The following is a 15,954-nucleotide window of genomic DNA, read 5'->3' on the forward strand; positions in this document are numbered from 1 at the left end:
AATATACCTGGTAAAATAATGGTTAATAAAAACTAAGGAGGGCCCTATAAAAATAAAATAAAAATCCCCATGAAATAAATAAAACCATGAAAGAAAAGTCAATCTCTAATTTAAATCCTAAAACGTTGCCTATCATTATGTCAGATTGTGACAAAATTATTAGATGGCCTTAATGACGCTCTCTCCGCACTTATATTGTTCCTGCACTGAGGAATTACCATCTTCATAGAATGTTTTTATAATTTATCTTCAGATAATCGATGTCTGGAACTCAAAAGCAATAGTAAAAGTATGCAAATCAGGGAGCCAAATGAAGTGATGGGTTCGCGAATGACCCGTCACTAGTGGCTACACACAGAGTAAGACAAACGCCCGCACTACACAGACAGAAAGGGGCAATATTGCTGGAAATTCATTGGCAGATATTGTGTTAGGTTTGGCTTTTTAAGCCAATAGTGGCTAACCAGGGGTGGGATAATGTCAATGTTGCGTTGGTTATATAGTAGCTGGGAGCTTGCAGTGTCCGATACTTGTGAGATTTGTTTATGACAGTTTGCAGTGAAACACGTGAAAATTGCATGTACTTTCAGAATTGTTTGGCGAGCTACTCATAGGTGGGCTGCGAGTTACTGGTATCTCATGATTGACCTGTTGGAGACCCCTGGTTTAAAACATACAACAAATAGCAGGAACATTACCCATGAAAACATCTAAAAACTAAGTTGGAATTGACAACACAGCATCAAACAGAAAAACATCTGTAATACCATTGGTCTCAAGAACGGAGACACAATTGCCTGTTCCAGGTACAGATGCACATTTGTGACTGCTCAGCATCCAATCCGTGAACTTTGCAGCACCTGTTACTATGGCAATTCCTAAAAAGTCTGGCTAAGCCCTTTTTAGGGGAGTTGTGAACCACCGTGTCTTGTGTCTGTTTGGGGTGTGTGGGGGAGCTGAAGTAGGGCCTCAGTGTCTGGGTGCTCCACAGGTTCCAAGGATAAGGTCTCTTATGTCTTATGAGGGTCTGGGGTGAGGGGTCCAGGGGTGTTGGTCCCATCCAGGCTGTGTGTGGGGATATGGAAATGAGGGGTGAGCACCGAGGGGAACTGGAAGAGAACACATAAGAGAACACATGAGAACACAGAACTGCTTCAAATGGGTCATAAAGAGCAGAATTTGGGTCCATAGAATAGAGGACAGAAACAGACGACACAGTAAGGAGTAGAAACACAGGGTGTTTCTCAATATGCATACTACCGTGCTCCACACTCATGCTCAGAGTTCGTTCTCCGAGGACGCTAGAGTGTGGAGAATGCATAAAAAAATTACATTTTGAGAAGCACTCCCCTGCTACTGCATTACCTTTGACCAATACAGACAAAGCAACTACATAAAGTAAATGCAAGCATGTAACTTCATAATTATCAGCCACCTATATGTGAAAAGTATTAATCTAGCCAGTCAGCTAGTTTTACATGTAAAAAACAACCTAAAACTAATGTAATGAAGAGGTAATGTAGATGGCCAACGTTAGCTACCAATTCTTTATCAGTTAGCCTACGCACACTACAGTGGCTATTCTAGGCAGTTAAACATTTCATAATTAACACAGTACGTATTTATTTTTAACGTATCAAGGCAACACGAGATGTGATTGGGCAACTTTTCATTCCAGTCTGAGGTAATTTTCTCACTTCAGCTCAAAACCAGCAGCCATTGTTTTCAAGAAATATTGAGTCGTTTTTTTACTTGGCTCGTCATATTACACCAACAATCCTGGGAATTACATTTACATTTAAGTCATTTAGCAGACGCTCTTATCCAGAGCGACTTACAAATTGGAATATTTCAATTGAAGCTTGAATCGATTAATACTGAGAAATTTGTACAAACGAAGTATGCATCTGCGAACAACCATCCATGTTCCGTTTCATATACTTTGATTTGGACTCTGATTACCGTTCCATGCTCAAAGCACACTAGTATGCATATCGAACTGACAGAGAGGACAAGGACAGAAAGAGGGATAAGAGAAAGACTGAAGTGCAGTGGAGATTGGAGGGTTCCCTGAGAGAGGGATGAGTGAGGATAGAGTAATGAGAGTGGGGGTGTGTTCTGACCTGGAACAGGGTGTGTGCGCCCTGCTGGCGCCGGGTGGCAGGGCTGAGGGGAGCCACCGGGCTGAGCGTGCTCCAGAAGTGGATGTTAGACAAAAGGGGACTGGGGGTCAGCAACAGAGTGGGTGTCTGTAAATACACACACACAAAACACACAAGGAGCTAGTCAGCAATAGATTTGGACACATAAGTAGTCATTTGGGAATATCTCAAATGATGGCACAAAATTGTTCTCAAAACTAGAATTCCAGCTTTAAGTGCAAGTAGTCGTGCAGACTTGATAAAGACCAGAAGAGAAAAGATGTGCTCTTCTGTATCCATAATGGAGGCTTTGAGAGTTTCCCAGCAGCCCAAGGAAAAGTCAACCCAGAGGAGAAGCTGGCCTGGGGCTGGTTCAAACAGCGCTGTCTCATGACCACATTAACATATACATTAAACCATAGAGGTAGAATCTGAGAGAATAATGAGACCATTGTCAGGTCCTGCTGATCTAATCTTATGATCACAACAGGAACACATTGTCATGTGGTCAAACGGTCAACATCTCATTGTCATGGTACCTCTGTTCAGACTGGTAGAAGGGGTGTTCAATAAAACTACAAAATTGCTGCCATCTGCTGGGGGAAAACTAGCAGTGAAATGTGTTGACATTTCACTTAGCCTTGTCCCTAATTGTAAATGTGTCTTCTCCTAATCAAGAACACATCTCAAACAATAATTCTGAGTGAGTGTGGAGTGTATAAGATTGCGTAAAAATGAATGTGTGTGCGTGTGTCTCACCTGTAGCAATGCAGGTGTGAGAGAGGCGGTGGGAAGGGAAGGGCTGTAGAGGTTCATAGGTGAGAGGTCAGAGGTGGTGACCACCAGTGTAGGAGTGGACAGCTCCAGGACTTTAGGAGGCTTGCGGGCCTTGCCCCCTGTGATATGGCCACTCACACACAACGGAGATAAACTCATCTCCCTATTCCCCCCCTTGTCCCTGTTCTCTACACACACCTCACCACCTGACACTTGGCCAAAACTCTGCACCTGAGAGATGGGGGCGGGGGGGAAGCAGTTGAATCACAGAAAGCAAAAACATGAATGCTAAATCCATCTTCATGTTTAGTAATCTGCGACTCTGTGGACTGGACGGAGATGGTCTCCATGTCTCAGTAGGTTTTGTGTGCATGTGTGTTTTCCTTACCCCCTGTATCTGCGTCTCTGTGGGCTGGGAGGAGATGGACTCGATGTCGCTGTCAATCACCAGCTCCTGGGTGGAGTCAGGCACCGTGATGGGGGAGGGGCTCCGAATGGGCAACTCTGATAGGCTGAAACTATTCAGGATTCGAAGACTCGAGGATTCCATGGGCTTGGCTTGCTCAAACGCACACACAGCCTGAGGCAGGAGGACAGAGTGTGTCATCACGACATCGCCCATGGGAGGGCACAATGGCGGATTAGGTGTTTCTATTGTAATCGGAGGGCTTCTCTTGGGAGGGGTGGTCCCGAACTTGATAACTGACGGCGACAGCATTGGCTGCTGAGAGGGCGGGTCTTGAGCCTGGGTATTGGACTTCCTGTCGGCCATCTTGTCTGCAGGGTTCTCCATCTTAATGGACTTGAAGAGCTGGCGTCCATTTTGCAGCGAGGTGAGGGTGAAGGAGGTGTACAGGCCAGAGTGGATGTAGTCATTACGGTTGGATGGCTTAGTACTGGACCCCTGTGTCGCTGTCATACCTCCACCCCTGTCCCCACCTTCACCATCTCGGGAGTTGTTGTCGCCCCTCTCGGACAGGGGCAGGCTACCCCCTGCACCCCCCTCCCCTTCCGGCCGAGCAGAGGCATCCCCTTTTAGGATGTCTGGGTAGGAGACGAAACGGTACACAAACTTCTGCCCGTTCACCTTCTTAATGATGTTCTAGAAGAGAGAGTAGGGGAGAGCGAGAAATGTTACGCTATGTGGAAAAATAGGCACAGAAGACAGACACTCTACACTCCCTTTCCTCCCCTCCCCCTCTCTCTCTCTTCCAAAAACAACCGACAGAGTAACCACTGTGTGGGACTGTTCCATTCTTCCTGTCTGTACCAAGCTAAATACAGCTCACCACCCCACCCACTGACAGAGGCAGGCTGTCTTTAGGCCAAACCACAGGCAGAGTGGATGAGACACACAGCGACATATGAACCCAGCAGTACTCTGGGTGGTGTGGTGACATCACAGGATGGCAAAACAGAAACTTCCCTGCCCATAGCTCTACCCAGCCCAGCATTAAACTAAACCCTGCACTCATTTTCAACAGGTCTCATCAAGGGGCCCCTTGTCAAAGTTAATGCATTGTGTGGGAGTGTAAGTTCGAGTGTATGTACCTTGTCATAGTATCTCAGTATTCTGCTGAGTTTGTTGTAATTCATGCTTTGTGTCTGTGTGTGTGTGTGTGTGTGTGTGTGTGGGGGGCCCTCTAAAATCTGTGATGCAGAGAACGCGGACGAGATCACGTAATCTAGACATTAAAACAGGATTCAACAATATAAAAAATTAACTTATTTGAAAATGTATTGACTTGCCCAAGATTATCATAGGACATGAACAAAATGCATCAGTGATTCTTATTTTCCTTCAACTTTCTGAAGAGGCAACAATGTGTGAATCCCGTCTGTGTGCTCGTTTGTGTATTCTGGTAGATGGGAAGGCTTTTCAAAAAACCTTCGCAATTATATGTTAACTACAAAGTAGCCTATGCCTACCTGGCAGAATGATATCAGGATTATTTTCATCATTCCAGAGGGTATTTGTTTAGCAAACTATGCAATCACATAAATGTGCACTACATAAAACAGCGCTAACCAAACAAGGCTCTTACATTTTTGTCATTTAGCAGACACTTATCCAGAGCGACTTACAGTAGTGGGTTCATACATTTTCATACTGGTCCTCCATGGGAATCAAACTCACAACCCTGGCGTTGCAAGCACCATGCTCTACCAAGTGAGCCAAGGACACTGTGTGTACTTGCTGGTGTGCACTTGAATCTTAGATTTTTCCCAGACCTCAAAAGTGGTCTGCTGATGTGGTTAAAGCATTGTTGTGGACTTAGAACATCCAATTGAAATGTTTCTACTAAAAACTGTGATCTTGAGAGCAAAAACCTGAAAACATGTTGGACAAATCAGAAACCTTGAAAAACAAAAAAGGAGAAAACAGAATTTGTGAAAAAACTAAATGGAATTAGAAAAAAAAAAGTATAGATCTTAAAGGGGTCTATGCATGCGTGTGTGTGTGTGTGTGTACCTTGTCGTAGTAGTATCTTAGGGCTCTGCTGAGCTTGTCGTAGTTCATACTGGGTTTGTTCTTCCGGGTGCCCCACAGCTTGGCCACCTCCTCTGCCTGCAGCAGCTTGAACTCGCCCTCCTCATTGGTCCAGCAGATCAGCTGATCATTGGTGGGGTCCAATAGGAGCTGGAGAAGGAACTGCCACAGGGTCACGGAGCTGTCCATGCTACCCGCTACAGAGAGAGAGAAAGGGGATGAAGATGACAGACCAGACATGCAGTGTCACCAAAAGGCAGTTATTGGTGATTCCATGGTAAAGTCAACCTGAGCATGTAAAAATAAAGTTACATTTCCAAATGAAACCACATTCCAAATTATCATTAATGTTTATATGTTGGAGTTCAGGCTTTATTTGACCAATTAAAGCAGGAATTGCATGATTTCTTTATATTACAGTGTAGGAGGTCAACTCTCAAATAAGGCTTTTAGTCATTCATATTTCATTGCAATTAGAAAGGGCTCACAGAGCTTGTTTTTCCACTCACACCTGTCCCCCAGTGTTAATGAGGAAGATGAGATGTTAATGAAGCAATACAGAGCAAATTGAGTGTCTTGAGTTTTGTTTGCATGTTCTACAGTCTTGTAAATATAGGGGGAGTGACTGGGACAGTTTTGTAAAACATACACCTTACATCAGATTATTTAAACTTTCTCTGTAAAGCTAACTTTCATTAAGATTTTATATGGTCAACAAATGGGTCCTTTCTTTTCATTGTCAATACCCTTTTTCAGCATGATGAAATCTGTAACATTGATAAGTTGTGAATGTGATGGACATTGATTCATCAAATCGTAGCTTCACAGACTTGTGCATTCACCAGATTTTATATGCTTGTTCCGAGATGTATCCCGTAGACGTTTACTGAAGCAATTGTTGATATCTTGAAAATTGGGTTCAAGCTAAGAATATCTTGGAAAATATATGCTGAAATGCATTTCTCATATATGGCAGTACTTTTAGATAATATGTGAATAGTTTCAAATGAAAGCCCTCCAAAATATACTGACTTCATCCAGTGTCCAGAAAAGTAGATTGGCAGCATAGGCACATGCATATGGTCTCACTTGCACATTTTGTTACAATGTTTCAGAAAAATTGTAATTACCCCCAAATATGATATTTTTGTGTCTACATTCAACTGGTAGGGGCTGATATTTATGAATAGCGAGGGAGAAAAATACATTTTAGGGTGTGGTACCTGGTCTTGTATACACTTTTTTATGTAACCTTTATTTAACTAGGCAAGTCAGTTAAGAACAAATACTTATTTACAATGACGGCCTAGGAACAGTGGGTTAGCTGCCTTGTTCAGGGGCAGAACGACCGATTTTTTCCTTGTCAGCTCGGGGATTCAATCTAGCAACCTTTCGGTTACTAGTCCAACGCTCTAACCACCTGCCTCACGAGGAGCCCGCCTGTTACGTGAATGCAGTAAGAAGCCAAGGTAAGTTGCTAGCTAGCATTAAACGTATCTTATAAAAAACAACCAATCAATCATAATCACTAGTTATAACTACACATGGTTGATGATATTACTAGTTTATCTAGCGTGTCCTGCGTTGCATATAATCGATGTAGTGCGCATTCGCGAAAAAGGACTGTCGTTGCGCCAACGTGTACCTAACCATAAACATCAATGCCTTTCTTAAAATCAATACACAGAAGTATATATTTTTTAAACCTGCATATTTAGCTAAAAGAAATCCAGATTAGCAGGCAATATTAACCAGGTGAAATGTCACTTCTCTTGCGTTCATTGCACGCAGAGTCAGGGTATATGCAACAGTTTGGGCCGCCTGGCTCATTGCAAACTAATTTGCCAGAATTTTACGTAATTATGACATAACATTGAAGGTTGTGCAATGTAACAGGAATATTTAGACTGATGGATGCCACCCGTTAGATAAAATACGAAACGGTTCCATATTTCACTGAAAGAATAAATGTTTTGTTTTCGAGATGATAGTTTCCGTATTCGACCATATTAATGACCTAAGGCTCGTATTTCTGTGTGTTATTATGTTATAATTAAGTCTATGATTTGATAGAGCAGTCTGACTGAGCGATGGTGGGCACCAGCAGGCTCGTAAGCATTCATTCAAAGAGCACTTTCGTGCGTTTTGCCAACAGCTCTGCTGTTTATGAATTCAAGCCTATCAACTCCCGAGATTAGGCTGGTGTAACCGATGTGAAATGGCTAGCTAGTTAGCGGGGTGCGCGCTAATAGCGTTTCAAACGTCACTCGCTCTGAGACTTGGAGTAGTTGTTCCCCTTGCTCTGCATGGGTAACGCTGCTTCGAGGGTGGCTGTTGTCGATGTGTCCCTGGCTCGAGCCCTGGTAGCGGTGAGGAGAGGCATGGAAGCTATACTGTTACACTGGCAATACTAAAGTGCCTATAAGAACATCCAATAGTCAAAGGTATATGAAATACAAATGGTATAGACAGAAATAGTGCTATAATTCCTATAATAACTACAACCTAAAACTTCTTACCTGGGAATATTGAAGACTCATTTTAAAAGGAACCACCAGCTTTCATATGTTCTCATGTTCTGAGCAAGGAACTTAAACGTTAGCTTTCTTACATGGCACATATTGCACTTTTACTTTCTTCTCCAACACTTTGTTTTTGCATTATTTAAATTGATTTTATTGATGTATTATATTAAGTTAAAATAAGTGTTCATTCAGTATTGTTGTAATTGTCATTATTACAAATACATTTATAAAAAAATAAAAATTAAATATCCGGCCGATTAATCGGTATCGGCGTTGAAAAATCTAAATCGGTCGACCTCTAATACAGTGCATTTGGAAAGTATTTAGACCCCTTCCCTTTTTCCACATTTTGTTACGTTACAGCCTTATTCTAAAATGGATTTTAATTTTGTTTTTAAAAAGCTTGTAGCGTCATACCCAAGAAGAATCAAGGCTGTAATCGCTGCCAAAGGTGCTTCATAAGGTACTTTGTAAAGGGTCTGAATATTTATGTAAATGTAATATTTACAACATTTCTAAAAAACAGTGTTTGCTTTGTCATTATAGGGTATTGTGTGTAGATTGATGAGGGGGGGACACGATTTAATACATTTTAGAATAAGACAAAATGTAAAATGTGAAAAAAGTCTAGGGGTCTGAATATTTTCCGAATGGACTGTACACCTCAGACTTTTACTTATATGTTCAATCTCCCCAAAAAGTGTGTTTATGTCATGAAACATCCATAACGTTTTTTATTTTCTTTATTTCTTCAACATGCCACCATTGAAAAAAAAGTCTGCTTTTTGGGGTACACACTCCCCCCACGGGGTACCATAGACACACACATACGTTTAATTTTGCCTATATTTTGTTTGTTCATTCTGTGAGACATTAAAGTTGTGATTTTGCATGCAATTGTTATGTCCATAACACTTGAATCACCCTTATCAAACTGGTTAACTGCTCCTACTCATGGCCTTGTAAAGTCCCTCATTCAGAATCTACAGCCTCAGTCAACAAGCCTAGAGTATCTGCCCTTTTCTGCACTCAACAACGCAAAAGCAACAACAACAAAAAGTCTGGCACCAAGGCTATCAGATGTTAATGTCATTTGCAGCATTTGCTAATCTTGATCACCTAATAATGAGTTACTGTTTGGAATTCAAGGTGATTTGATGATCAGTGATTCTGCACAGCCCAGCTCCTTGGTCAGGCATATCATCTTGAATGTCCTTAAAAACAGTGTTTTTAAATTGAATCATTCATGAAGAAAACATGTTTTAAACACCTTTTCACCTGTTCTCTAGAAATGCTGTACATTCATTCATAAGGCTTTGAGAGACAGAAACATTATATTTCTGAATTGTAAAGCTGCAGGGAACATCGGTGTTGTTTGGACTTCTCTAAAGGGGAACTAGAGGGGGTGCAGCGGGAAAGCAGCCTTTCATACAACTCTGAATAACTCCATCACGCACCACTTCATGGACAACAACAAAGGAGCAGGGAGCTTCGTGCTGTATAACTCAGCTGTGAACTCGGCAGTGAGAGAACACACACAGAGGGGCTCAGAGGAGAGCTCTACTGTATGAGCCTGGCGTATGGAGGAAATAAGGCGGATTCTACTCCCCAGGCCAGGCCCATTAAATGGCTAGGTGGAGCCCACACCTATCCTGTCCCTTCAGATATTTAAATACAACAAGGATAGGGCCATAAACAGGACTTGGGTTGTTTTCAAACTGAGGAACAGCATTCGTTTTTAAAAATACAAAAAAGTGAATAGGCTAGTAAAGCTAAAAACTGATTTTGGTTGGTTGATTATGAATGCTAAACAAGACAGTTACACTAAATGTATCATAAACAACATACACATCAAAGCTATTAAGCACTACATACGTGCTCCTTCCCCTAAACAATATTATACTGAGATTGGGCCTGACACCATTTTAAAATCTCAATTTAAATAAGTTTGACTGCCTTAGATTTTTGTATTTTCTGGCATTCAATCTTCAATAGCTCTTATACAAAGCATGCCATGACTATGAAAATTATATATTCTGAATCAGGCGAGGATGGACAAAATCCACTTGTTTTTTTGTGGCTCTTAATCTTCAATAGTTTATATAATTTAAATAACACCATTTTTAAAAACATAATTCATTCTAAATGGATATCTAAAACACACTCCATACTGAAATCAAATATATTTGGGTCAGTATCAATGTGTGACGTCACGTCCGTAAAACAACCTGCACACGCATCAAGCTGACAATGGGAGGTGTCACAACTGGCCTATGAGGACAACCTTGGGTAAGATCATTTCTTACCTTAACATGAAAGTAGCCTAGACTATCCCTTTATGGTTTATTGTTATAGATCATTTTTGGGTGGAGTGAACTACACCTGCTGAAATTTTGCATGAAAGGAGAGTGTAATATGGGTGGTGCATTACAGAGATGAGCTGCTGTTAGAGCTGAGCGATTACACAGAAGTTTTTTTTTTATCCCTCGATTATTAAACAACTAATTGACCGACGTAGGTTCAATTGCTTGAATTCAATTTAGTAGGCATGACAAATGTATTATAAAAATGTCAGTTATATAATCAAAATCAATAAATAAAGCATGTTTTGGGGCTCATTCTGTAGTCATGGCACGCTTTGTGTAAAAGCTATTGAAGATTGAAAGCACCCAAATCCTAAAAATAAACAAACACAAACATAATTATATTTGTCCATCCTCCCCGATTGAGAACTTGAATGGTCATGGCACGCTTTGTCTAAGAGTTACTGAAGATTGGGGGCTTTCAAACAAATCCTAAAAGAAAATGTATCAAATTAAAAAAAACTGTGCATATTTGACCATCCTCCCCCAATTCAGAAAATGTTCATAGTCATTCCACAATGTATAAGAGCTATTGAAGATTGAAAGCTGAAAACATACTAATACAATTCTAATAAAATACAAAAAGCTGTGTATTTTTGTCCATCCTTCCTCGATTCAGACTATATAATTTTTATAGTCATGGCACTTTGTGTAAGAGCTACTGAAAATTGAAAGCCAGAAGAAAAATTATAAAACAACCCCCCCCGCAAAAAAAACCTGTGGATAATTGTCCATACTCCCCCAATTCAGAATATACAGTGCATTTGGACCCCATCCCTTTTCCCACATTTTGTTACGTTACAGCCTTATTCTAAAATGTATTAAATATATACATGTTTCCATCAATCTACAAACAATACCCCCTAACGACAAAGTGAAAAAAGGTTTTTAGAAATGTTTGCAAATGTATTAAAAAGAAAAAGAACAAAAATACCTTATTTACATAACTATTCAGACCCTTTGCTATGAGACTTGAAATTGAGCTCAGGTGCATCCTGTTTCCATTGATCATCTTTAACATGTTTCTACAACTTGATTGGAGTCCACCTGTGTTAAATTCTATTGATTGGACATGCTTTGGAAAGGCACACACACCTGTCTATATAAGATCCCACAGTTGACAGTATATGTCAAAGAAAAAAACAAGCCATGAGGTCGAAGGAATTGTCCATAGAGCTCTGAGACAGGATTGTGTCGAGACAGATCTGGGGAAGGGTACCCAAAAATGTCTGCAGCATTGAAGGTCCCCCAAGAACACAATGCCCCCATCGTTCTTAAATTGATGAATTTTGGAACCACCAAGACTTCCTAGAGCTGCCCGCTCAACCAAACTGAGCATTCAGGGAAGAAGGGAGGGGACCAATAACCCGATGGTCACTCTGACAGAGTTACTCTGTGGCAATGGGAGAACCTTCCAGAAGGACAACAACCTCTGCCACACTCCACCAATTATGGTAGAGTGGCCAGATGGAAGCCACTCCTCAGTAAAATGCACGACAGCCAGCTTCGAGTTTACCAAAAAGGCACTTAAAGGACTCTGAGCATGAGAAACATGGTTCTCTGGTCTGATGAAACCAGGATTGAACTATTTGGCCTGAATGCCAAGCGTCAAGTCTGGAGGAAATATGGCACCATCCCTACGGTGAAGCGTGGTGGCAGCAACATGCTATTGGGATGTTTTTCAGCAGCAGTGACTGGGAGACTAGTCAGGATCAAGTGAAAGATTAACGGAGTACTGATGAAAACCTGCTCCAGAGCGCTCAGGACCTCAGACTGGGTCGAAGGTTCACCTTCCAACAAGATGACAACCCTAAGCATATAGCCAACACAATGCAGGAGTGTCTTCAGGACGAGTCTCAAAGTCCTTCAGTGGCCCAGCTAGAGGCTGGATAGAACATCTCTGGAGAGACCTGAAAATAGCTGTGCACCGACACTCCCCATCCAACTTGACAGAGCTTGAGGAGCTGGAGAGAAGAATGGGCAAAAACTCCACAAAGACAGGTGTGCCAAGCTTGTAGCATCATACTCAAGGCTGTAATCACTGCCAAAGGTGCTTCAATAAAGTACTGAGTAAAGGTTCTGAATACTTATATAAATGTGATTTCAGTTTATTTTAAATAGTTTTGCAAAAATGTCAACCTGTGTTCGCTTTGTCATTATGGGCTATTGTGTGTAGATTGAGGGGAATCAATTTTAGAATAAGGCTAACGTAACAATGTGGAATAAGTCATGGGGTCTGAATACTTTCCGAATGCACTATCATTATCATAATGGCATTCTTTGCATAAGTTATTGATGATTAGAAATCGGAATATCTACCGAGTATCTAATAGAAAACGAATTGTACCTCGGTTTGATGTGGTACATCTGACTGCTTGCTCTCTGCATAGGTTTATGGGGCAAGAAGGCCTGATAGGGTTGTGTACTGAACACTGCCTACCTAATGCTTGTGCGTCTAAGAGGCTTAGATAAGTAAATCTGCCTTGACTCATCCAGGCCAGCTGGGACACACCCCCTACTCACAATCTGACCGTGTAAAAGGGGTCAAAACGGGACCAACTGGCTCTCAGTGCGGCCGCCAAGAGACAAGATTATTTATATATAAATATATATATGATTAGAGTTTATCCGACTATGTAACGACACAGCACTCACACACAGCTAGGACCCACAGAGAAGAGTGAGATGTCACTTGCAATATGTTAGTGGTGTTTTAGTTTGTCCACCAAAACAATATAATACCGTATAACAAATCACTAAAATACGATGTTAATGTGATAGTTGACATTGCTTTTGTTAGTTACTAAATTAACTATCTTGAAATTCAGACAGCTAGCTGTTGGCTACAACATGGCCATTTCGCTAACGTTAGTAGTTAACCAACGCTAATTTAGCTAGCTGCACGAAAACCACCACTTGTTAGCTAGCCTAACGCTGAGATTGGATGTAACAATGCATTTACCCATATTGCAATTAGCTAGCTAGCATTTATTGTCATACCCTTTGTCACCAAGCTAGCTGGTTTACAGTATTGTAACTAGCGAACTACGCAAGCGTTAGTTACGGTACGTTGGTAGCTTACCTTGCTAGTATAGCTCGCTTAAAATATGAGCCGTCCAGAAGTGTCGATAAAAGTCCCAAAACATGACAGAAAATGAGCTTGCTATGTTCAGCAAGCCGAGTAGCAAATGGGTAACTACGTCATTTCAGTAAAAACTATAAATTGCCGTATACGTTTATGGCGATAAAAATACAGTGCGAATATTTAAGAACAGGAAATTAAAACCATGCTGTGATCACTTCCTTTTTTTGTTTGCGTTCCATAAACGCATTGTTTTTTGTCACCGCCGACTGCTACTGTGGTTTGAAGTGTCGTCGCGCCAACCAATTTTACTTTCAGCTAGTTACATTTGTCTTCCTGTCTTGACAAAAATTATATATATTAAACGATGCTGCAAGCTAAAATAAGTTCGCTGTCGACCCACAATCATATTGTGTAGGCCTGTAATGTAATTTCGCAAGTTACAATTTAAAAGGCAGGTTTGCTAAGAAATAAGCAACTCGCTATTGTCATGCTTCTGAATCTGGTCTCGCATGAAGCATTGGTGCGTAGGAGACGTGGAGTGAGAAATGTTGGGGCAACCACCCACCGCTGACGGCTATTCTAAAACAACTGGAAACATATTTAGTGCTTCTAGAATATGTTGTCTGCCAATATGTTTTTTCCAGGTGTAAATATGCGTTATGTCACATTCTGCTTTTGACACTACTGTTCAGAGCAGAGATGGGTCAAAATAAAATCGGGCCAACCTGCTCAACAAATACCCCATCTGACCACTCTGTAGCAGCCTTGCACAACATTTACATTTGTTTGATCAGATTTTCAAAGGGCAAAGCATGTCCAGAGACAGAGTAACCAGTGTCTACTGTCGAGATGGATTGTAGGTTGCCTCTATAGATCATGCTCAGAAACCTATGGATCTCCTTTCCTTATCCTTATGAAAGAACAGCCTTTTCTGTACAGTGGAGGCATCTGGTGTGTGGTATTGGAGTGTCATACCTCTATTGACCAGATGCTTCAGTGGCAGTGGTGAACTGAAATTCAGCTATTTCCATACAGTGGATATTTTTCATGATTACAATGATCTAAGCCCCAAACAAAGAATATCGTCAGCTCACACCAAGCATAATGTAAAGAAAGGAAACTTGTATGAGACACACAGGCTAGTAGTAATGTAATACCAACCTGTGTAAGTAATGTGATACTGTAGTCATGTTATGGTTAGTGTATGTCTGTGAGTGTGTTTTACCAGTACAGTTCACCATATTGAGGGCACTAGGAGAGTAGAGAGGTTTTCAATGAAAGATAAAATGCAGGCTACACACATGACACTGGTTCAAGCACTGGACAGAAAACACACAGACTAGAGTGAACAAATGCTAAGATTGGTCAAAACATTGAATCACTCGAGTATATCAAATTTGTGGACAAATTATTCAACTTTTCAAATTCTGAGAGGGTTGTGGAGAGCTATAGATGGACTGTATATTTTTACTAAGATGGATCGAGAACTCACAGAGTAGAAATAGCTGTTAAGCACAGATCTAGGATCAGTTGGGCTACCCTCCCTCCCCAATCTAAACCTCAACCATTACAGGGGGAAACACTAACCTGATATTTTGTATATAAATATACTGTATTTTACCATTCATAGACCAGCATCTGGTAGTAACCCTTCTCCATTGCAAACTTCATGTGAAATTCAGGACAATCTGAAGAACACCACCACAACATAAATGAAAAGATACCATAGACTACATTCATTCAGCTTGCCTGATGACTTAAACTGAATTATTTTGCAGAACCACCTTTTGCAGCAATTACAGCTGCAAGTCTCTTGAGGAAATGTCTCTATAAGCTTGGCACATCTAGCCACTGGAATTTTTGCCCATTCTTCAATGCAAAACTGCTCCAGCTCCTTCAAGTTGGATTGGTTCCGCTGGTGTAAAGCAATCTTTAAGTCATACCACAGATTCTCGATTGGATTGCGGCCTGGGCTTTGACTAGGCCATTCCAAGACATTTAAATGTTTCCCCTTAAACCACTCGAGTGTTGCTTTAGCAGTATGCTTAGGGCCATTGTCCTGCTGGAAGGTGAACCTCCGTCCCAGTCCCAAATCTCTGGAAAACAAACAGGTTTCCCTCAAGAATTTCCCTGTATTTAGCACCATCCATCATTCCTTCAAGTCTGACCAGTTTCCCAGTCCCTACTGATGAAAAACATCCCCACAGCATGATGCTGCCACCACCATGCTTCACTGTGAGGATGGTGTTCTCTGGGTGATGAGGTGTTGGGTTTGTGCCAGACATAGCGCTTTCCTTGATAACAGGGGAGGTTAGCATTTTTGATGGGGTGTGACATTTGTGCGTCTATAACTTTCTCACTCATCATTATTTATTCAGGATTGTCTAAACAGTGCCTTCGGAAAGTATTCAGACCCCTTGACTTTTTCCACATATTGTTACGTTACAGCCTTATTCTAAAATTGATTCAAAATTATTTTTCTTCATCAATCTACACACAACACCCAATAAAGACAAAGCAAAAACAGGTTAACAAAATTAACATAAGTATTCAGAGCCTTTACTCAGTAATT

General features: G+C 41.2%; 1 protein-coding gene across 2 annotated transcripts; it reads right to left on the reverse strand.

Annotated features, from left to right (window-relative positions):
• Positions 1–911: 911 nt before the first annotated feature.
• LOC111970036 (ETS domain-containing protein Elk-4) lies at positions 912–13,586 on the reverse strand. Of its 2 annotated transcripts, XM_023996521.3 has the most exons (6): positions 13,380–13,586; positions 5,392–5,606; positions 3,307–4,020; positions 2,901–3,149; positions 2,124–2,249; positions 912–1,109 (listed from the first exon to the last, which is right to left on the reverse strand). In XM_023996521.3, the coding sequence occupies exons 2-6, from the start codon at positions 5,596–5,598 to the stop codon at positions 1,011–1,013; spliced, it is 1,395 nt and encodes a 464-aa protein (XP_023852289.1). In that variant the 5' UTR covers positions 5,599–5,606; positions 13,380–13,586; the 3' UTR covers positions 912–1,010. The 2 variants fall into 2 exon arrangements, with proteins under 2 accessions (XP_023852289.1, XP_023852290.1); XM_023996522.3 differs by lacking the exon at positions 2,901–3,149.
• Positions 13,587–15,954: the final 2,368 nt, after the last annotated feature.

This window comes from Salvelinus sp. IW2-2015, linkage group LG11, assembly GCF_002910315.2.
Source record: "Salvelinus sp. IW2-2015 linkage group LG11, ASM291031v2, whole genome shotgun sequence".
Classification (NCBI taxonomy): Eukaryota; Metazoa; Chordata; class Actinopteri; order Salmoniformes; family Salmonidae; genus Salvelinus; species Salvelinus sp. IW2-2015.

What these genes read in the sequence shown, in the direction of transcription:
- LOC111970036 (XM_023996521.3), bottom strand. Translation starts at nt 5,598, where the DNA reads ATGGACAGCTCCGTGACCCTGTGGCAGTTCCTTCTCCAGCTCCTATTG. An exon ending in TAAGATACTACTACGACAAG is followed by an intron (nt 4,021 to 5,391) that starts GTACACACACAC and finishes TCTCTCTTCTAG; the next exon opens with AACATCATTAAGAAGGTGAA. An exon ending in GCGCACACACCCTGTTCCAG is followed by an intron (nt 1,110 to 2,123) that starts GTCAGAACACAC and finishes GTTCTCTTCCAG; the next exon opens with TTCCCCTCGGTGCTCACCCC.